Source organism: Styela clava, chromosome 10 (assembly GCF_964204865.1).
Source record: "Styela clava chromosome 10, kaStyClav1.hap1.2, whole genome shotgun sequence".
In the NCBI taxonomy this organism is placed as follows: Eukaryota; Metazoa; Chordata; class Ascidiacea; order Stolidobranchia; family Styelidae; genus Styela; species Styela clava.
The window spans coordinates 3,285,118-3,308,538 of record NC_135259.1 but is presented as its reverse complement, the minus strand read 5'-3'; the positions used below and the strand labels follow the sequence as shown (position 1 = coordinate 3,308,538).

Genomic DNA, 23,421 nt, shown 5'->3' with positions numbered 1-23,421 from the left:
ACAAGGCAATGCAGCGAGAGGCGCAGACTAATGCTTCCTGAACAGAACCGAAAATAGTTGTCTGCAACAGCCAACAAGGGTCGACTGACTACTCTTGTTCAAATCCATCAAGAAAATTTGCTTTCGGATGGGACATGGATCGACGAAAAATCAGTACCATATATCTAAGGCACAACCTTGTCATATGATAGCGATTTAATTGCTTGAAAGAATGATATATTGGGAATAAATTGGCACAAAACTAGCCAAATGACACATCCGGAGCAACATAATGAAGTAGCAGTATATGAAATACCATTCGAGGGTTATTGAAATTCAGAATCAAATTTTCAAAATTTTTTTTTTTTTCAAAATGGATGTTACTTTGTTCATGAAATTCTGTCACAAAAAAATGAGTATTCACAATTACGAGAAAATGCAACGAATTTTTTAACAACATATGGAAAATATGTAAAAGCGTCAAAAAATTGTTTTAGCTGTGTTCATTTTGTCTCGTATTGACGTCAGTAAACGAGTAATCACGTGGAATGGAATGATTCTATATGCAAATCTAGAAATTAGAATGCCAAAAATTTCAAGTCCAATTCATTGTAAACAAAATTCTGATGAAGTCAAATCTCGCTTTACAAATAAAATTTAAAATAGCAAAATGCGCAACTACTTCAAATATTTGAAATAAAAAGGAAATACCGCGAATGACAACAATACCGTAATCATGATTTTTGTGATTTAATATCTCGAGAGAAACAATGGCATTTTTAATATGTACAGCGTAGCATTATAACAGTGGTATATTTATTTACGTCAATGCATTCTCATCCCATATTCAAATTATAATATTTAAAGATCAAATAATTATATACCGGCATATTCCACTATAGTTTGATGACATTTTCCGCGTGGAATTTCCGATCTAAGACATTAATTATATTTTTTCAAAAAACAATCCAATGATATTATTTTAAGGTATGTGATAAAATTTCTATAACATCTCAAATTGGACGTTTTACAATAACTGTAAATGCTTATAACATAAGCTTGTTTTGTTAAATGATTTCATGATGTATTTTGTATATAGTATATATGTTGTTGGACAAGAATCGAAATAGCAAAATAATCCGTAAAAGAATTTCAGAAATACATAATCCGTCTGTTTGTTATTTATTGATTGTGGGCATTTCGTCTATCGTGGCGTAAATGTGTCGTCACAATGCGAGAACGGGGGATACGTTATATATGAAGATTTGACATTCTTGTGCTTCATAGCTTATGTAAACATAGAAAGAACATTCAAAATTCGTTTATATCTGCAACTCGGGTGAAAATTTATTTAAAAATTACCTTCAAATCTAGAACGAAAATTCAATTTAAATGGCATTACAATACTTCTAGATTTCGAACGAGATAAAACTGTACTCAATGGCGCCAATGAGTAAAATTGAATGACATAATGGTCAATACGAATCGCTGGACAATACTGGACAATAGAACTCCTAATCGGTCCGCTGTTTCGACATCGTCTTTGACGCTTCATAAAAGATATAATTCATCCGCGTTGTTAGTGTGGGTACTCCCGTAGAGTGTGAACTAAGATGGCGGACAACGGAATGTAGTATGTGTACCAGGTTAGGGTTAGGCCATAATTTTAGGTACAAATACTACGGGAGTCACTTGGCTAGTCCCCGAACTCGTAATAGAACTAAAATAAGGAAAATTGTAATAAAATTATGGTCTAACCCTAACCTGGTACACAGACTATGTTCAGCTGTCCACCATCTTGGTTCACATACTACGAGAGCGCCGTGTGTGGACATCCATGGTTCTCCAAATTCATTTAAGGAATTGATATTTTGTCTTCCTATTAGGTTAAGTGTCATTCGTTATAAAGGCGGGTTCGTAAGCTTCTTCCAGGAGTATTTCCAGTTCCGTTTTAAAATGGTCTATGAGTGTAAATTATATCACAAATTATCTTATGAAATATTGATGGTAATATAATACTAGTACAGAGGTACAACAATCGGGCGATGTGATGTGACAATCTATAACTTAGCACGAAAACAAAGCCGATAATTTTCTAACCTCTGATGTGTAGTAAGTAACGCATGTTATCATTACTATGTCATGGAAACCCATTAGACAATAATTTTGCTTCAGTAACATGAATAGTGGTAAAGGTACAAAGGTTGCATGACATTTAAATACACTTTTGGCTGGAGAATCTCTTGCAGCGTCGGACGCTGATGACAATAATGCTGTGTGTAATTTATTTGAATACTCAGTCCAAATGGATTCACATGATGCGAATTAATAGTGAATGTGCTAAAAAACGAGAGTTCATTTAATTAAAATAAAACGATGATTTCCATCACGATTTTAAGCACAAAATTTGAATTTACAATTTCGAGATCGCTCAAGAATGCGAAAATTTGTTAGGCCGTACATTGCCCACATGAATTATATTGATCATTCATTTACTTCATATATGCGCAATTGGTCAGTCGCCAAGGGAACAGTCATCATACAGTAGCATAGTTCAAATCGCATCAATCATAATTTCTAAAAATATCACAAATATCATAAAGTATAAAAAAAATCCCATTATTGATAATGCGTGCTTAAGTTGTGAAGACACGCACACAAATCTTGCGTTAGCGAATTTGTGGCATATTGGCATATTGACGAAGGCACTATGAAATATATGTGACATATTTGCGATGGCAACCACAGAAATTTGGGTACTTCCATAGTATGTGTACCTGGTTAGGGTTAGGCCATAATTTTATTCCAATTTTCCTTATTTTAATTCTATTACGAGTTCGGGGACTGTCTGTGTTAGCCAAGTGAATATACATATAGGTTTCAGTTCCTTCAGTTACCTCCATATTGGCACATACCGTACCAGTACTTTCGGAGCGCCGAAATGTGTAAACATTGAAGAAGGCACTAAGAAAAATTTGTGGCATATTGACGAAGGCACTGTCATTATTCCACGCACAAAATAAATGACCTCACTTGATAAATTTCTAAAAGAATCACAAACAAGCCATTCTAGTCAAATAGGCCATTCTAACCAAATCAAAAATTAAAATTGTGACCAAATTATGATACGACTGCTTACAAAAATACAACATCGCCTTCGAAGACGAGCGATTTCAAGCCCGCTGTTACTTGATAAAGGTCATGCAGCTTATTTTCGAGTGTTTGGGCACGCAATCTGTGTCATTTGGGTGCACGCAACGTTTTATTCTTAATATTGAACGGGTGAATTCATTCACAAATATCTTGCTCGTTTTTCTCAAGAGTCATGGGATGGAACAATGATAAATGAATCATTTTCTAAACGACCAAGCTTGTTCGGGTATAATTGGTTGAAATAAGTTGGAAAACCTTATTACTATCTGTGATAACAGAAACAATGTTGGAAAACTTTTGAAGCTATTCAAATGCACAGAGGCGTAAAACGGACACACAGAGATGAACACCAGGACAAAAATATCAGCAAATCCCTTATATACGGTATCTGGAAATAATTATTAGGCCTTCAAAAGGATGATAATAAAGCTTCATGGTGAAATAAAACGAAATAAATGCCTGTAATTTTAAGGAATTTTCGTATTTGTCGTCGAGAACGATGATGGTGGTCTTCCGAAAATTGAAAAGAAAAGACAGGGATAGTGAAACGATATTTACAACTAAATACATACAAAACAATCAAAACTCATCAGTATCAGACTTGCTTCGTGCGAGTCTTTATAGCTAAATAACCGTTCTTGCAAATTGTCGTTAAATACGAACAACTGAAAATGTCAATTTATATTTGTACCGGTATATATTTATGTGATGATCTTTTTAAGAAACGTTAATATATTGCACAAGACCTGATTGAATTGAAAATGACACACGCTAAGTAAGCTGCACCTATTATTCAGAAACATAACATTAAATAGAGCTATATGAGACATATATTATTTAATTAATTATTAAACTGGTCATGGTAATGAACCTCGATCAATTAATCACTAAGTATTTCATTATATGTAAATTAAGCGAATTCTAATATGTGATGAGACAGATAGTATACTTGAAAATTGCCCTGAACTGTTATTGTTTTTTCATATATTGTAAAATTTGTAGCGGTAAAAGAGGTATGGTGTCGCTGTACAGAGACTTGGAAAAAGGTTTCGTCACGAAATGGGAATTCCGATTCTTTCTGTATACAGTTAGTCCATAACAATATGGTTACTTCAAATGGCATCAGATATTATCATTGTCACCAAAAAATGCAAAATTATGATATCATTCCGCATATGCCAATATAATGTATTTAAAAGTGAATGCACAATTTTTTGATTGAAATTTTTATATTTTGAATATGCTTTTTAGGTTTCGTAAAGTCTGCTTTGGTCCTGGAACTATTGTCCTATTATGTTTCATTCATTCAAGCCACCGAATACTTATCTTTGTCATTCAGTGTATATGCTGTCAAGTCAGCGGCAACGACGGAAGTGATTTTGTTCCACGCCTATTTAAAATTCAAAAGAAGCGGGAAGATCTATTGACCAATGTAAATTTGAACTGTAAACACGTGGTAGGAGAAAACTTCCGAGTCATGTTTTTTGAAATCATAGACAACGCATGTCTTGGACATACCTAACATGCGTGGCCCGAGTCTAAAACTTGCCTCAACCACGATCGAAGTTACCAGAAAACAATATCGACAGCATGTCGCAACGTTTGGTTAAAGAGTCAGGGTAACCAATATAGGATGGTAAAGTATGCAAACGTCGGGTGAATATTCAAAGAATGTAAACAGATGATTCACACGTAAAAGCTAATTTTAGAAAAGTGAAAAAAATATTCGCTTTAAAGGTATTACTAACCTACAGTAACTTTTTGTTTCCAATATATCGGTATACGAAATTCGGAATTATAATTAACTGGGCACCCTGAAGCAATTCAGAAATAGTCGTTGGACTATGTGATTCAGTTCCAATTGTTGGATAGCAGGGAAAGGCCATTAATAAGAACATTCATTTGATTAACTAAACGAATCCATAACATTCGCTGATACGGGCAGATAGAACAAGAAAACAAACCACAAACAAAAGCAAGAAGAGTATAGAATGCAAAAGAAAATACTCTTCCTTCCACCATGAAGGTTCTGTATAAGACTCCAGAAAGTTTTGAAAATCACACTTCTGTATAAAAAATCTATGGGTTTCTTTATGAAATCTCCCTATGAAAGAAACGTTTACGGAAATACCCCTAAAATGGGATGGTACGGATATAACGATGATGAAGTATGTTGTTCCTGTCTTACGCCCACAGATTTATATATTGTATAAGCCAGACTTGTATAGGTCGACAAGTAAATTGAAATATTTACTTGTATCAAATTTATAGCACAACGAAATCGTAGACAGAGCAAAAGTGCTACTAACACGATCGATGAGTGGCATTGCCAAAGTTAATCACCTAAAAGCAAGTGTTTCCCAATCAAGCAGTCGCTTCAGTTATTGATTACTTAGCCGGCGACCCTGACCTTCGGGACGTCTAGTGTCTGGCTAGAAAATAAAATACGTGATCGGCCATACATGGATGACAAGTGAAAAAGGGATTGATCTGTCGCAAGCTTTCCTGGCAAATATTTGGATTTGAACAAAAAAGAAGATAACCAGTCTGAACATGAAGTAATATGTATAAATAGATGGCACCAGGTCGAATGTTTCCCAGATTGTGATGAAAAGATATTTATAATAACGCGATTACATTACATTCCCAAATTTAAATTCAAAATTCCATTGTGTGTTTCCAAAATTGAGCGGCCAGCCCACAAGGCGGCTCGCGAGGTCACTTTGACCCACGGACACAATAGAACTTTCCTGTTACCACTTCATATTGACTGACAGCTATGAGGCATCTCAATACCCAGTGACAAGTGAAAAACAACGTCAATATCACCATTTTTTGCGTAAAAAACGTCTGAACAGGCGAATTTTCCCCAATGAAATAAACCCATTATTTCAGTATAGATAATAATGTACACAGTTTCCCGAGTGGTATGAATTGATATACTTTTAACCAACGACTACTACTGTGATAAATGCTATCATCTATATTCCTTATTTACGGTTAATAAATGTTTTACAAGCTCAAATTTCTTTTTTTTTAATTTAGTGTTTTAACCAAACAAACGCGAGGATAACAACCTTGGATGTCTGGTTCGAAAACAGCGCTAATCCACCGAATAGGATCATTTACCCACAAATATGTGTTTAGTACAACTAAGCATGTGTGGAATATACAGTACTCGCGTTAATTAACGCCCTTTGAGCACGAACAAACTCTCCTTTATTAGAAATAACAACCTCAAAGCTTTATTGATATCACTGAACGAATGTGTATTTAGTTAAAAGTCAAATGTAACAGATACTTTCATTTAGTTCGTCAATCCTCGTTTTTCCACGTCACACCATTTGAGCACTTTACAGGGTGTTTTTTTTTAAAACCCGCACCAATGGGCTCGGTTGAATAAAAAAAAATTATTCATAGCCAGGAAAGCTCTACAATATGCGAGAGAATATCTTTACTCATAACACTAATGCTAAAATAATACTAGGTGTTCGGAAGCAAGAGCTATCGTGGTGAGAATACAGAATTATATCGACTCGTAGATGTATTGACAATTTGACACACAAAATGTTACATCTCGGACGACTACTCGTAGATGTATTCAAACGCAAATCTAAACGGTGATATGAAAATGGCCGTGTCTATAATGAGCGAAATGACAATAATATAGATCGTAATGGTTTATAGCTTAAACGTGAAAATAATTCATGATAGTATCATCTTGGAAATATGGAAATATAAGATCATAAAGGACAGTTTTTGTAAATGTATTTGTAAGTGTATTTTGTTTGTATAATGATATTCGCATGATGAAACATAAATTGGTATATATTTTTTTATTTCAATTCTATTTTACTTTATAGATTCGTGAAAATTCTCTTTGATTGTTATGTGTGCCAGGGTGCGCAAAAAAAAACGAGTAGAACTACTGATTTAATTTACAGAAGCCATACACGATATCATAATCCCATAATTCGATTATGGTCACAAGGGAACAATAAATCTTGATATAATTAAAGAATCAAACAAATGCTTTGTAAAAAAGATTCTGCTAACGGGATGGTCGAAAACAAAAGTCAGATCAGTTCAAACCGAGCGACTTTATATATTAATGTACTTGATAATAATGTCAATAAAATGGAAATGAATTTCTTCGATTTAGATCTTTTAATCAATTGATTAAGATTGTGTGGAAGATCAAATTCAATATTAAATATTGACAGCAAAAGAGCTGAATGTAATGTTTTAGGTTAACACCCAAATCGTTGTCAAAAATGCCCCGAGTACATAACCAGGACGATCGTCTTGTGCTAACTTTGAATAGGCCTTTCATTCAATTTTATAAAACGGATATATATGGAAATGATATCATCGTTTATATAGTACAGTAGTACACATCCATTGTTTTAGTAACGTTAACCGCTAGTAACCGTGGTATGACTGCATACTTTGCTACCGTTTTGGTTCACAAGACATGTCGAAATATGGCGAAATTTTAAAAATAGGAACTAAATTTTTGCAAGGGCAAATATGGGTACGCAACGGATAATGGCGGCTATGCTTAATTAGGTATGTTATCGCTCTTCTTACCTCAGTCAATGCATGTAATTGTCCTTCGTGAACGCAAACACCCATAAATCTGAAAATTGAAAAAAAAAAAAGTTATAACGATGTATATTAGGCAATGATTGAATGAATGCTCCCATACTTCTGGTACTGAATTTGTATGAAGACAAAATTACATAAGTATAAGAAACAAATGAACATACTTCAATATATTCGGATGAGATAATCTATTCATTAACTGTACTTCACGTAAGATGTTGAGCTTCGTATTTGTGCTTCTGTTTCTTTTCAACACCATCACCTTGCCAGATAGTTTGTGTGTTACCTGAAAAAGATCGGTGGTCGTTTATTAGAATTACTTTCTCTTTATAAAGGAATAGACACAGTAAAAATTACCAAAAAACTTTCTGAATGCGATCCGATTTGGTTAACCAATAAACCATTGGAGGAGTAAGGCGCCCCACAACATGCGGTGACAAATTGCGTCAAGAATGTGTATATTTGCGCGTTGTTAGTCTTTCTCATATTAATTAAAAATGTAATACGGGAGTTCGTGTTAACACACGTAATAGAAATTCTGCGAGGTCTAAATTAATAAATTCCAAAGATTGATGAATCGTGGGAATATTGTAATGCGGTTGATGCCTACTTTTAAATTTGACCGTGAAATAATAGGACAACCAACAAACGGCTGTGCGACTGTCCCGACACATGCACTCATCGAGACAGAAAACGAGTGCCATTTAACACACAGTCTAAAGTTATCTTCTTCTGCCCTCATTCAATCAGTTACATTCGCGATAATAAAAGACGTGCATATCAAAATAGATTAGACTCTTATAAACTAATTTTGCATAAAACAAATCTTGAATTCCGTTGAAATCAGATTTCTGAACGTCCTTATTTTCAATATAAAAGTTGTACTTGTACGCATCTAAAATTCAGTGATACGGAAGTAGGGGTTAGCTTATCTTACTAATTACATGTTTTTCATAGAATATTTATTAGTTTTGCTTGACTGCATGCAATTGACGCACGATAATACGTCATGATAAATAACAAATATGCATTAAATATAGTATAAAATATGAATCAAAATTGTCCATACATGCGATAGATTGGATGGTCAAATTCGGTATTAGTATATGAATTCTGTTGGCTTGCAAAATTACATGCAAAGGTCGCAAGTTCCAACATCATTAAGTGAATTATTTTGGTGGTAATGATGACAGTAAATATGAATCAGAATTTCAAACTATAACCTAAAACGCATGAAAAGTTGGATACGGGTAACAGAAATGAACCCGGATGAAAAACTAGAGCACTGGGATTTCAAACACCATTACATAGATTCCAGATTCAAATAAACTTAACTAGGCAAACTGTATAAATTTCTCACAAATATTTGACTAATCCTAACAAATTACTGAAACGGCCTCATATTAGTGCCGTATTTAGAAATTTACAAATATATTGTGAAAGTAATTCGAAGCCATATTAAAACCAAAATTTCAACTGTAATCATGAACATTAAAAAATTTGGCCATGCTGATATAATCCATACCATTAAACGTATCAATAATCGGCCATCAGGGAAATTCAAAGATAACGTCCACTGAGCGTAATTAGGATGGGGCACGATTCGTGCAGACAAAGACCGGTACATACATATATTCCGATATCTCTAGCACCCAATAAATCCTTAAATATGGTCAGATTTAATGTATGATGATATAATTGTGGTGGAATATTTTTACAATGTTTTATACAAGAACAAAAACCACTTTTGGCGAAAAACAAATATCTGACCATTATGACGTAAAGTACAAAACATTCGTAATCCAGAAAAAAATCAATGGATGAAAATCAAAATACATGAAAATCTTTTCAGATTGGCATCCATCACTACTGGTCGAATAACGATTCAGGTAAGACAAAGTTTACTGCATCTGAGCAAGCCTATTAATGTGCAATAAAGAAAATTACAGCATAAAACAAATCGAAAGCCAGACAATGCTTTTATCATTATTTGATTTAATGACGCTTTTTCAATTAAGTATATAAATAGTAAACTTAACGATCTAATTATATCACAATTGGTACAGGGTTAATGGCTTTCAATATAATGTGTTTAGACAAGTTATTATTATCAATATTAAAACTAGACTGTTATTTACGATCATTTGACATATTTAGATTACATATTATTAGTTTTCATAATGCGAAAACAAATAAGTTATATTTTAATTTCGCCTCTTAATGATGTGCAAAAAATAATAGTTAAAATAACCAAACCAGCTAGTATTTCAACTGTGTATTAATATTCGAGCTTCGGCTATGCTTCCATATGCCAAAATAGGGAACCGTATGGTAAAAAGTTAACAGGAAAGTTATTTCGTTATTTTCTTGGTTTGACTTTACAAAAACAACAGCATACAAAAGGAAGGATTTTAAGGTATTATTCCGGGTCAATACGCCGGGAGACAATGAACATAACTAGGCGTCGGCCTTGAATTGGGCTAGGAATTTGAACAACAAATAATATCTTGAAAGCGGTTTAATCTCTGCATAGGTGCTAATTTATCACAACAATAGCCCTCTTGTCAGTCTATGAATATTATTTTCACAGTATTAATCCGCGCTTTGGTTGAGAGTTTTGAAAATGTAGGTGCCACAAATTCTTTTTTTCATTCCGCAGATGTGATCTATTCAGCAAAGTGACACATTTAAAGTAGAATTACACTCTGGTTTAAAAATAAATCTTTTGTTTTGGTGGAGTTATCGCACAATCTACCTATCGATTCTATACCAGCCACAGGGATTGGATAAATGAAAGTCAACAAAGCTCGTTTCTTTTATGTCCCATACAAAATACATTGTTAAATTAACGAAAGTGTGACACAATTAAATTCCTAAAACTAACAACAGCTTTGTGATGGATAATATTAGCATGAAGAGAATACTTTTGTTGTAACTTATTTGCTTAATCCGGTGACCTTCGGCAAACAATTTTTTGAAAAAAAAATCACGCATTGGTGACAAATTGTCCGTCACTGTATATTTGAGACACGTACTACTATTTATACATCATGTTTGACAACGAGCAATTTATATTATAACGAAGGTTTCAAAACAGAGGGTATAAGTTTATGTTGAAATATAAAAAAAAATTACAAAAAGTAGATAGATGCCTCTTTAACTGGTTTTCTAATCGAAATATGAAGCGATATTGACCAAAGTAACTCAATAGAAAATGAGGAGAATCAAAAATCGAAAATTTATGTTTTTCTCATTTCTCAAACAAATTTTTATTTCCAAGTTCCGTTTTTTGGGGTAGAAGCTGACAGTGCAAAAATAAATATTTCACACCCTTAGCGAAAATTGAAGTGGGCTCTTCACTCTTGAATGAGTGCGTGTAAGACTTGGCTTTAATAAAATTTTAGTGAGAAATAGAGTTTTATTAAGGCAAAAATTATAAATGGAAGGATATAAAGTTTCTATCGTAACGAAATGGGAATATAAATAAGCTGACTGAAGTAGTCGTCATTGTTCATTCCGACTTTTGCAAACAATTTAATTTTAAAAATCCTGGCCAGTATTACTACGGAGAAGGCTTAAAAACCCTGGCCAGTATTACTACGGAGAAGGCACGTGTATAAACAAATATTATTAAATTAATATAAGAGAGAATAAAATTCTGCCATGAATAAAGCATCCAATAATTACACGGATATTCAAAATAAAATAAAATAAATTACGACATATGGTACAGATATAGAGGTCGTGAAACTCCCGCAGAGAGCAGCAGGTGCAAAGCAGTGCATTCAGGTCAACTTTCCAAATCTTAAGTTAATTCCTAATTAGCTGACTTCGATTTTGCACATATGCTATAACCACAGCGCTTGGAAATCTCTCAATTATCGTTAAAGTAAATCTGATTAGAATGAAAGAACAAGAGAAGCCAATGACGTCATATCATTAGAATGTTTCAAGTTAATAACATGCGTGAATCGTTTTACCCACTTGACCTCCCATAAGGATGTCGGTCATTATGAAGCATTTCACCAAATTCAAATATCAGGGTCAAATTTGGATATTGCATTGACCATTTATCAAATTTAGTCGAAATTTATCTACACGACAGGACGTTGATAAAAGAAATTGCGAGGTTTTCAAACTGCAACGGCGATAAACCCACTTTTCCAAGTTTTTCAAGCATGAAGAAAATGCGGTATAATTATGACCATTTATTGGATCAGACGGTATTGAATTCGCATGATATATTGTGCAAACAGGATTGTGAAATAAGAATAGCCTCTTTTTTTTTTTTTTTTTTTTTTTCTTTTTTTTTTTTTTTTTTATTTATAAAAACAGTCAATATTATCAATACTAGTCAATCTTAAAAATGTACTATCAAAAGCTATGACATTACCGACTTTTCTAACAAGTTTTCAATTCTTCCATCCTCCAAAAAGCTATTTTTCATATTTGATGCCATATTTTTCAGCATCCCTCTAATTTTACATTTAAAAATTATTCTCATAACTGATTGGAAATTATCCAAATCTTCAAATATTATTTGATTCCTGAATTCCCAAATAGCTGCCTTTCCACATGCAACTATCATAATAACTGACAGGTCACATGTATTTTGTGCAATGATGGTATCAATATTATTTTCACTAAAATGCAACTCGCACCAATCCCAAAATATTTTAACATAATAGCATTCAAAAAATAGATGTTTACAGTCTTCAATGATATTAATATTGCACAACACACAGTGACCATCATCATATTCTGTCCAATGCCTTGTTCTATTTCCAGTAGGTAATGCCATATGAATTATTTTCCAACATAAAACTTGTACAATTTTAGATATTCCATGAACCCAAATGTTATTCCAATCAATATCAAATTCCAGTCCATAATATTCCTTAATTGATAAACCTTTTTGTTTTGTCACTTCCATTATCTTTTTACTTATAATTTGATTATACATATATTTCGTGGTTGGAAGTTTTTCAAATGAATATATTGAACTGGAATCTGTTTTAACATTACTTTGACTATTCAACACATTAGCCCATCCTGATGGTATGGCTTTTAAAATTTGTACAGAATCTTTTACTACTTTCCTATAACAATCAAGTTTTTTATTTTCACGCATACTACTCCATTTGTTTATGCCCCAAATTTTGATTGCTATTTCAAGACAGTCATATTGGAACAGATGGCCAAATGTTAAAATGTTTCCTCTTATCCAATTATTTATAAATTCTGGTTGATTCAACCATGTTAAGGCTGGATTCCACCATATGTATTGATCATATATTTGTTGTTTAGTGGTGATTTGTTTCGTTTTTACATCAAGTTCCTTGAATATGTTGACCGAATTTATATAAAACTTAGGAATGTTATTATTCCTTAAAATTTTCAAAGAGAGATGTAGTATTTCTAAATTTGTCACTGTTATTTTAGGATGGTATCTATTTATAAATTGTTTCGCTCTCTTTGCCCAAGGAGCCTCATCACTTTTTAATAATTTCCAAATCCATCTAACTTGTAGACTTTTAATCTGACTACACAGATCCATGGCCTTCAGACCTCCTTCAACTTTCCTTGCACAGCAGACTCTCCTCTCTACCGTGGGTTGTTTGTTGTTCCATACAAAATCCCATACTAGGGTCTCAATTGTTTTAATGATTTCATTTGGAATTGTTATTACAGCCGCAAGATACCACAATTTAGATAATAATAGACTTTTAGTAATCAGTATTCTCCCTTGCATGCTCATAGTTCGAGCTCTCCATATATTCACTACTCTTTTGATTTTTTCTATAATTGGATTCCAGTTTTGTTGCGTCGTGTCATTGTTGCCGATCCAGACACCAAGGACACATAAACTATCCCTTTTTAATGCTATACCTTGAAACTGTGTTTCATTTATCTTAAGACAATCTCCACATAACAATATTTGAGATTTTTCCTTATTTATCCTGGTACCTACAGCTATTTCAAATTTTTCGACTATTTTCAATGCCTCTCCAACTGATTTTAAATCTCTAACTGTTAATGTTGCATCATCCGCAAACCCTTTGTATTTTTCTTCATTCCCTGAAATGTTCTTAAAACCTATTATGTTGCTATTTACTCTAATATTAGTTGCAAAAACCTCCGCAACCATAGTGTATAAAAATGGGGACAGAGGACAGCCTTGTTTTAATCCACGTGTCATTTCAAAACTCTCTCCTACATATCCATTTGTTAATATTTTTGCTTTTGTATTAGTATATAAAATTCTTATATAATTGATAAAATTTGGACCTAAATTAAACTTCTTCATAACTTTAAAAAGGAATTCTCTATCAACAGTATCATAGGCTTTGGCCCAGTCTATTGAAAACACTACTAATTCTTTTCCAAATCTGTTAGCATAAAATATGTCGTCTCTAATACATGAGATGTTTTCATGTATAGAACGACCCTGAATAAAACCAGTCTGGTCACAGTGAATTATTTTTGGAAGTAAGTTTCTAATTCTGTTAGCTAAAATTTTTGCCAAAAGCTTATAATCAAAGTTTAACAGCGATATAGGTCGCCAATTATTCAGGTCATTTTTATTTCCTTTTTTATACAATAGGGTGATAATAGCTGTTTTCATTGACTCTGACATATGTCCTGATATTACTATTTTGTCAAAAACAATTTTCAATATACTTCCAAATATTTTCCAGAATTTCGCATAAAAATTTTTTGTAATACCATCTGAGCCCGGCGCTTTGTTTAATTTCATACCTTTGAATGCGTTTTCCAATTCTTCAAATTTAATTGGTTGTTCTATGTCCTCCTTATCTAATCTATCAACTTCTTTATTTAATTTCAAAATCAAATCATCTTGGGAATTTTCATCTAGATTTGGTGTTTTTGAGTATAATTTTTGGTAAAAAGATTGTTGTACTTTTTGTATGTTTCTCAAACCTCTCACAATCTCTCCACTTTCGTTTTTAATTTCTTGTATCAATTTCAATTTCCCTCGATACTTCTCCAAATTGAAGAAATACTTTGATGAGATTTCTCCCGATTCTGCCCACTGTATGCGTGCCCTTATAGCGTTTCCTTTTACTTGATTCGTTTGAAAATCTTTCAAATTTTGTTTTGCCTGCATTAACTTGTGACTTTTTTCTATATCGTATTGATCTTCCTCATATTTGAACAATGCTTCTTCATAAGTTTTTATTAATTGTTTTTCTATATTCCTATTTTCCTTAGCTAACTTTTCTCCACTATATATAGACCACTCCTTAATTTTTCTTTTACAATTTTCCCAAAATTTAAGAACATCAATTTCATGTCCTTCATTTAATTGCTTTAGCCATTTCTTTGATATAACTTCTACCCCTGTGACAAATAAATCATAATTTAATAAGTTGCTATTAAATTTCCAATAACCTTTCCCACGTTTGATATTCTCGCCTATATCTGTCCACATAAAGACAGGTAAGTGATCCGATAATGCTGCTGCAATTATTTCAACTTTTTCTACATTGACAGTATATAATCGCGAAAGATACCATCTGTCTATTCTGCTTTTGGATTGTTTTTGCCCGTTTCTGGTTGCTGGGCGATGAAATGAAAATTGTAAAAGGGATGAGTGCCTTTCACGCCAAATATCAATCAAATCCAATTTAGTAACAATATTTTGGAGCATTTTTTCACTTTTGGAATTATTATTTCTTCTACATTTGACGGGATCCCTATCCCTATCTTCCAAAATACAATTAAAATCACCACCACATATAAAATTGCATGTGTATGCATAATTTGAAGCTTTCAGGGTTTCTAGTTTTTCATATATAAGTTTGAACAACTTGACCCTTTGAGAATCAAGGTTTGGAGCATAAACGTTCACTACTATTGTTAAAAAACTATCGTATTCAAATGAACATATAATATATTGGCCATTTTCATCTATATCTATATTTCCTAAAGATATATCTAAATTTGAAGAAATCAAGATCCCTACCCCATTGCAGGTATTGGAATATTCAGTCCATAAACATTGACTACCCCACTCTTTTGACCATGATTCATTTTCAATTTTACTAGAACAGTGAGTCTCTTGCAGAAACACTATATTAGCTCCCCGTTTTTTCAAAAAAGTAAATATCGCCTCCCTTTTCGTCAAATCCCTTAGTCCATTAACATTATATGTTGCAAAACAAATACTAGACTTGAAATTAATTTCAAGTTGGTAAGGTTTATTGTCATAGTTTTGACTTACTTAGTCTGTATGTATATAACACAAAGAACTTCATTTCTCTGTTTCAGTTGATTCCTCACTAGATGTTGTTTTCTTTCTTTCTTTCTCACATCCTTTCAGCGGATCTGGACTCTCCCATTTGCGTCTTTTTCTAGCTACTGGTATCTTTGCGGCAATTGTGGCAGATATTAAGTCTGCTCCTTTTTGACTTAGATGTCTTTTGTCATTTCCATATAAGTCTGTGATATCCTCCCTTTCTAAAAATTCTTTTGGGCACGGAACGTATGCTACTCCCTGTCGTTTTGCACTTTCTTTCAACAGTTTATTTATTCTCATAGACCCATTTTCACCATTTTTTACCATTGATATAGGTGGGACGCCAACGAGGAACACATTTTTTGCATAATTTTTTGCAACAGCACATATATGATCACTTGCAGCTTTTATTGTCCTGTCAAGCTGATTCGCATGATTTGTACCAAAGTACAAAAATATATTATTGAAATTAGGTTTGTTCTCTTCCAACCATTTTGAACCATTTCCAAATTTACCTCCTGGAACTTGTACCTGCATGACAGACTCATTCCAACAATTCATCCGCATTCTGCTAACTTGAGAGTCTCCAAGAAGTAGAGTATTTTTGATATCTGGATCATTATTTTCGTCTGATTCATAATCGTTTCCTTCAACAGTTATCTTTTCATTATTTGCAGACTCTAATGAGACGGTTCTAGCATTTTCGTTTGTTCTTCCTCTTATATCATTTCCTCTTTGTGTTTGTGTCTCCACAACATTTTGATCCTCATGCAGTGTTTGTACACTGGTTGAATTTTCATTGCTAGGAGTTTCAATACCTTGCATTGATCCACCCTCTTCAATTTCATCTTGTATTGCTGCAAGGACTTCCTTCACTGTGTTTTGTAACCTATGTGGTCTTGATTCTTTGTGTTTTGCATTTCTGCAGTTTTTCGTAAGATGAGGTCGACCTTTATCTCCACATATTTCACACAGTAATTTGTCCGGACAACTTTCCGGTTGATGATCTGTTCTTTTACATATATAACATTCTCTTCTTGTCACCCTAGGTTTAGTGTGATAATGAATTTTTGTTTCCATTCCACTGAGGTTAACCGGGAGTTTTAATTTGGTTGGAATATACAAACACAAACGCATTTTCATGAATCTTTCCCCGGTATCTATTCCATCTTTATCACATTTTCTTTCTATGTTAATACATTCACCATATTTTGACATGAATTTGACAATCTCTTTATTCGGAACTTGATATGGAGTTTTTTCCATTGTTATTTCGGTCACATTTGGATCTACTTCTTGTGGTATACATATGCATTCTTCATTGTTATCAAGTTTATATGAAATACCTTTCATCAGCTTTTCAAAAGTTTTTTTTGTTTTGGTCGTGATTATCCACCTTTGATAGAATTTATACACAGCTGCTATCTCATTTAGTGGTACGTTATTTCTTAAAATTTCGATCACTTCATCCCTTTCTGCCCATGATTTTCTTTGCAATTGGATTGAGATTGTATTGTCTATCTTAACCCGAAACAGACTTTCTTCATCACTTCTAGTCTGTCTAGTTGACGCTTGTGCCGATACCGGCACCTGTATTTCTGGATATCTAACTGGTGGGTAAATATTGTCATCTTCTTTCTCTTCTGCATCTTCGTTTTCTTCCATATTCGTCGTAGGTTGTTTATATCTTGGTTAAAAAACTGAAGGCTTTAACCAAGCCGCACCCGCACCCGTATCAACTTCCTTCGCTAGCCTCGGTGGTAAATACTTCAACAACAGTTAAGTAGTAAACAACCAAAATTATTATTTAAATGTAGGTTTGGTTAGTTTCACGCAAAAATAAGTTTTTTTGAATCTTGAGTCATGGGCCATGGCCATCGGGTCTTGGTTTGGATTTGTTCAAAAATTTTTACATTGCCATTGTCCGAAACACATCTCTATCAGTAGAGTTAGCCAGCTCAAAGCAAAGAGGTCTCTCTTGGCATTCCGACCAATCCTATTGTGAAGTCGCTTCTTTAAAACTAATCACATAACTGCAAAGTATTTTAACAAAAACGACAGGTAAAAATCTCTGAAAATATATCTATTCAAAGCCAATGAACATCTGGTCCAAATTCTAAGAATAGACGAACAGTCGCAATACATCAATCAAAAAGTTGCCGCCCATTTCCGTATTATCATGCTCGGTCACTTTCAAATACGTGAAATGAAACTTCAGTGATTTGCGTTGAATGTTTTCTCACGTTTTCGGACCTTTATTGATTCCGATATCAGCAAATACAAACGACAATTGACCGACTGATGAATTATATTTGAATAGGGCGTGTGTCAACAAGCTACAATGTGACATTCTTATGAGTATTTAAACGGGATGAATGGATTAATTTTATTAATCCACATTTGAATAAGAAACTCAGTGTTTTTTGTTAGAAAGCAGTTTTATCAATATAAAAAAAAGAATTTCACAATTTGAAACATATAAAACATCATGTTACAACATATTCAGATTGTGAAATTTCGCTGAATGGTTGAAAAGTGCTCTATCAACTTCATTAAAACCGACAATGGATGAAAGTACTTTGTGACGTAGAAAAAACCGAGGACTCCGCCAAAAATTGATGTTAATAGAAATATAGCCTGGTGGTGGTTAACGTAATGTATACTCTATCTATACTCTCACTGCCAATTTATTGATATATAAATATGCCTTTTAGTCCCTTTGAGTTTTTTAAGAAGCGTAATTGTGTACGATAAAAACATAGATACTATATATCATTTTTAACAAAATGTTAGGTATATTACTAATAAAATATACTGAACTGAAGGCGAAGAGTAGCGTGGGTAATGGAAGCGATATAGAAAAGATAATTTGGATATCGATCAAAATTAAGTCAATAGAAAAAAAAATTATTTACGAATAAAAAAGTATGATCCATACATGGAACTTGGTCAGGATATAAATAAAATTTGAAAAAAAGTTTCAAAAGAAAATGTACAAAAATGTAGAAGTTAGCGTTTTTTTACCGGTATAATCATTTCATGGATCGTTATTTATATTTACAATGTTCAACAAACAGAAAATGACAACCAAATTTATCGATGTGACAATTAAACACGAATTTGTGGAGGTTAGAACGGGACATAATTCATTCTTTTCGCTTTTACGATTAGGAATGTCTGTTAATGAGTCGTCAGTCATAATTTCTGGACGCAATAAACTTATTGAATTGTCATTGGGTGACAAGTTGTGTGTACAGTAGGCATTTACTTTTGACAACGCCCGGTAGTTTGTGGCATGCCTATAACAACAAATTCACCGAATAAAATACCTTAATCGACGCGATGGTGTCAAACTCCACGGGCTCCAATGTGGTGGCATCACTGAATTATATTTTAACTACTGGTAAGCACATTTGCACATTGTAAGGCCTACTATATATACGTATGTTTTTAACATGACATAGAGATAAAACACACTTTGAAAATAAGGCCATTCACACGTGGATGAATGGAATTGAATGCTGAAAAACGTACCGGTAATAATGTGACATTGAAATCGCCTATCACAACGGCATTGAATTTCTGTGAACGAAAAGGCGAAAATGATGTGCGAAAACCAGGGCGCCGTACGCATTATCGCCGTTGATGTAACATAATTATAAACGGAGAGATAAAATATGGTAATTATAGCAATGTTTTTATGCTTCGTTAAAATTATCGAAAATTCGAAAGAATAACTTCGCTTTTATTGTTATTTACTTTGCTGATTTGAGACGGAATTTGGGACTTGAAATCATCATTTTCGTAATTCAAAATAAAAACACTCGGAAACGAAAATTAGGCCGGCATTGTGGTCGAAATTAGTAACCTTATACATTGCAGATAGGTCGACTGTTGAGTGAACATTTGATTAATGATCCGACACCGCTCAAGTAGGAGCACTTCTATTTAATAACGGATAAAAACCACAAACACATTGATAAAACGCTTCGCTGAAGAGGTGATGTAACGTGAAGGGTATTTCGATTTAGACGATGCGTCTGGAAACCGAAGAATCTAATTGTTACGTCACAATTCCACGAATTATCAGAATTATCAACAACCTCTTTTAACGCTCAACTCGGCCACAGAATGACGAAATGACTTTGCTTACCACTCGCGATTAATCAACCGCCAAAAGCAATTACGAATCGAGATATTGAACTCTTTAATTTGATGGGTTCCTATGGGAATTGTAAAATGAATCGAAGATTGTCATCGAATTATTATGATTGCTTTACTCGATCGCAATTGAAGGGATTGCATTGTGACGAAGCAGCGATGAAAACCCACAAACATTTGTTGATGGATTATCGGTATACCAAATGCTTCCCATGGCTGACAGTTATAAATATTTGTTGACATATTGTTTAACTACAAGATGATAATTCTAATAATATCATGATTTTTGAAATTAAACTGTTCAATATAGAGCCTACACAAAGTGTCATTTAAGTATTGGTACACTCTATTCCACTAGAAAGCTGATAACATCTGCTATTATTAATATAAAATATCTGGGTCATACAGGAATTAATGGAGCAATAATCTATTCCAACAATGCAATACATTCTATGCATGATATGAATTATGGATATGAAAGCATGAGCCTAACTGCAGGCACTTCCTTATTAACTTTATAAAGTTCAAACAAAATTTATAGGGTTGAATTTTGGCCAAAGTGACTTGCAAAATTTTACCAACAATAATTGCGCTCTGTATGCAGTTTATGTTATTTAGTAAAATTTATGGGTGTATAAATACTTCAGTTCTGAAAAATTCAGTTCCAGCTAATAATGTATAGCCTATAGCGCAAACCAACATCCATAAATGGTTCAAGTCGGGTTGTCAAACAATACTTCTACTGTGGGCAAGACCAGAACCAAAAAATATTCCGAGCCATGCAAAGGCCGAAGTTAACTGAGCCATAAAACACAGTCCATCAATTGTTAATTCTTGTGTGTTTGTAAAAGACTAGATCTTGTAATTAGGGTATGTTTCTGGGCGTTGTTTATTTGTAATATCATCACTCTCTCCAAATACAAATAAAACAGAATGGTAATTAAATCACCTCAACATAACAAAAGCTATTATTGAATCCCATGATATCAAAATTCACAACAAAACACAAATAAAAACTGTTACAAAAAGGTCAAATCAATATGATATGGCTCAAGAAAATGTCAAATGATGTATACAACATCATTCTCATTGAAATTTAAAAATAACGTATCGACCTATTGATAGAAGTTAACACAACCTAAAATTTAAAACCAAGCATGAATATAATAAATTCACTGCACCAAATTTTTACTGGAATCTAAAAGTCATTTGTATATACATTTATCAGTCAGGCAAAAATTATTATCTCATGATATGCAATTCATTATTGATTATATTGACCGGATAAACCATAGTATATATGAATTGCAAGTTGCATGCTTTATTGCATGCTCTTTCAAGCAGATTAATTGTCAAGTACATTCACTCTTGGTAGCCCCTAAATGTCATTTATAACATTGCAATCCGTACAAATCACCTCTAACATTAATCAAGTGTCAATTTGCTCACCAAAATCACAAATCACAATATATAGGAATAGTGCATAAGAAACACAAGATTAAATGAATCTTAAAATTAAATACGATAAAAATCAACTCTCACCTTGAAAACATCCGAAAAGAATCCATATCCTAGTTCTTCAAGATCAAAGTCATCAATTCGAGACAACTTAGATACAGCATTTTGAAGTGCATCAAAGTGTAATGTATTCAAACTCTTTCGGCGGGTATTTTTATCTGGAGTGCTCCCTGAAGTAGTACGCAATTCCACATTGGGTTCTGTCTCATTTGGCAACGTTGCGACTTGATCCTCAAGGGTGGAAAGTTCAGTTGGTGGTAAATAAGATGAATATCTTTTTGACGGTAGCTTCCTTTGCTGGCTCATTTCGATTGTTAAGTTTTGTTACTTGGTGGGTAATTGCTTCAAACTAATCAGGTCCAATATTAGAAATTCATTCAGAAATATATTTCCCAATTTTGGTGCTTCTTTAAACATGGTTGATTTAAGTTTAACTTATACTAAAAATATAAAAGTGATGTGTTAATGCTAACTCATAGCGTAGTGCATTTTTAGGCAATATAGGGATGAATAAAAGTATGCGTCTCTGCACTAAGAATTATCAAAATAATTGAATTTTGTACAATCATGCAAATTCAGACCTTACTTTTAAAATAAAGGCAATGCCTACAGCCCTACAATGATATAAAAATACGCTATCAATATTGCATTACTATCATTTGTACGTTACACATTCATTCTACTATATTGTGATATTACAAAACCTATGAGGACAAGATCAAGTATGCCATGATAAGATTGGATAGTATTGAATAAATTGTGACTAGTTAATGATAGCAGCAGGCCAGCAGTAACCGCATGCTAAGATGTAGCCTTATTGAAGTCAGTGTATGAATGGCATCTGAAGGTTTGAAAGTAGGTGGGAAAATTTCTATAGCTGTATAACTCGAGACTATAAACTAGCCTACATTCGAAGTTTCTGTGCAAAACTTTTTCTAAATGAAATAATGAGTTCCTCTTCTGTAGTACAGTGCCTTAAGTTTTTGAAACTCATACATGAACACAAACTGACAAAAATGAACATGGATTGGGGCCACCTCTAGAGCTTGCCTACTCAATGCTTATTCTCAATAAATTTGGATAACATTAATACGGTGCATTTCGTCGCTATTACTGCAGTACTGTATTACATGATAAACATTGCCTTTATATTATAACGTTAACTGCATAATAGCATGATGATAATATTCCGCTGTATTAGAGCAACTACTAAACCTCAAAACGGCAAAACCTTGCACACAAACATCTCTTGCCAAACTGTCCTCCAAATATTTTTCTTTCGCTTTTATAAAGCAACGGTGCTGAATCGGCTGACGCAAGCGGCAACCGATGTCGAAATCAAATATTCACATTTGCCTTTCCATCAAAACTCAACTAATCCGTCTGCCGTTTAATTTTCTTTTCGTTGCTGCCATCTACCGAACGTAGAGAAATAACGGCTTGCATTCGCAAATCGCACTCCATTTGGAGCTGGGGGTGCCGTCAGTCTACATAAAATGACTAAATGCAAATAATTAATGGGTTTATTGCGCACGAAGTATGGATGTAAATCGTTTTCACTGAATTCTGTTTGTCAAAAAATCGCCTGCAACTAACAGACTAATGAATTATTTATTTTCAGTATATAAGGATGGTTGGATCCGCTATAAGTAGGGTTTTGTTTTTTATCAATTCTGAAAAAAAGATCATGTTTTAAAACAAAGGCTCATGAAACTTAGCTCACGAGCCTACTACAAAAGCAATTT

At 33.4% G+C, this 23,421-nt stretch overlaps 1 protein-coding gene across 1 annotated transcript in view; it reads right to left on the bottom strand.

Annotated features, from left to right (window-relative positions):
• Nucleotides 1-22,115, bottom strand: part of LOC120337252 (uncharacterized) — a 37,847-nt gene extending 15,732 nt beyond the window's left edge. The window contains exons 1-3 of the mRNA XM_039404981.2: nucleotides 21,701-22,115; nucleotides 7,902-8,023; nucleotides 7,723-7,771 (exon numbers count right to left, since the gene is read on the bottom strand). Of these exons, the coding sequence (XP_039260915.2) occupies nucleotides 7,723-7,771; nucleotides 7,902-8,023; nucleotides 21,701-21,982 (453 nt within the window). The 5' untranslated portion in view covers nucleotides 21,983-22,115. The remainder of the gene's footprint in view (nucleotides 1-7,722; nucleotides 7,772-7,901; nucleotides 8,024-21,700) is intronic.
• Nucleotides 22,116-23,421: the final 1,306 nt, after the last annotated feature.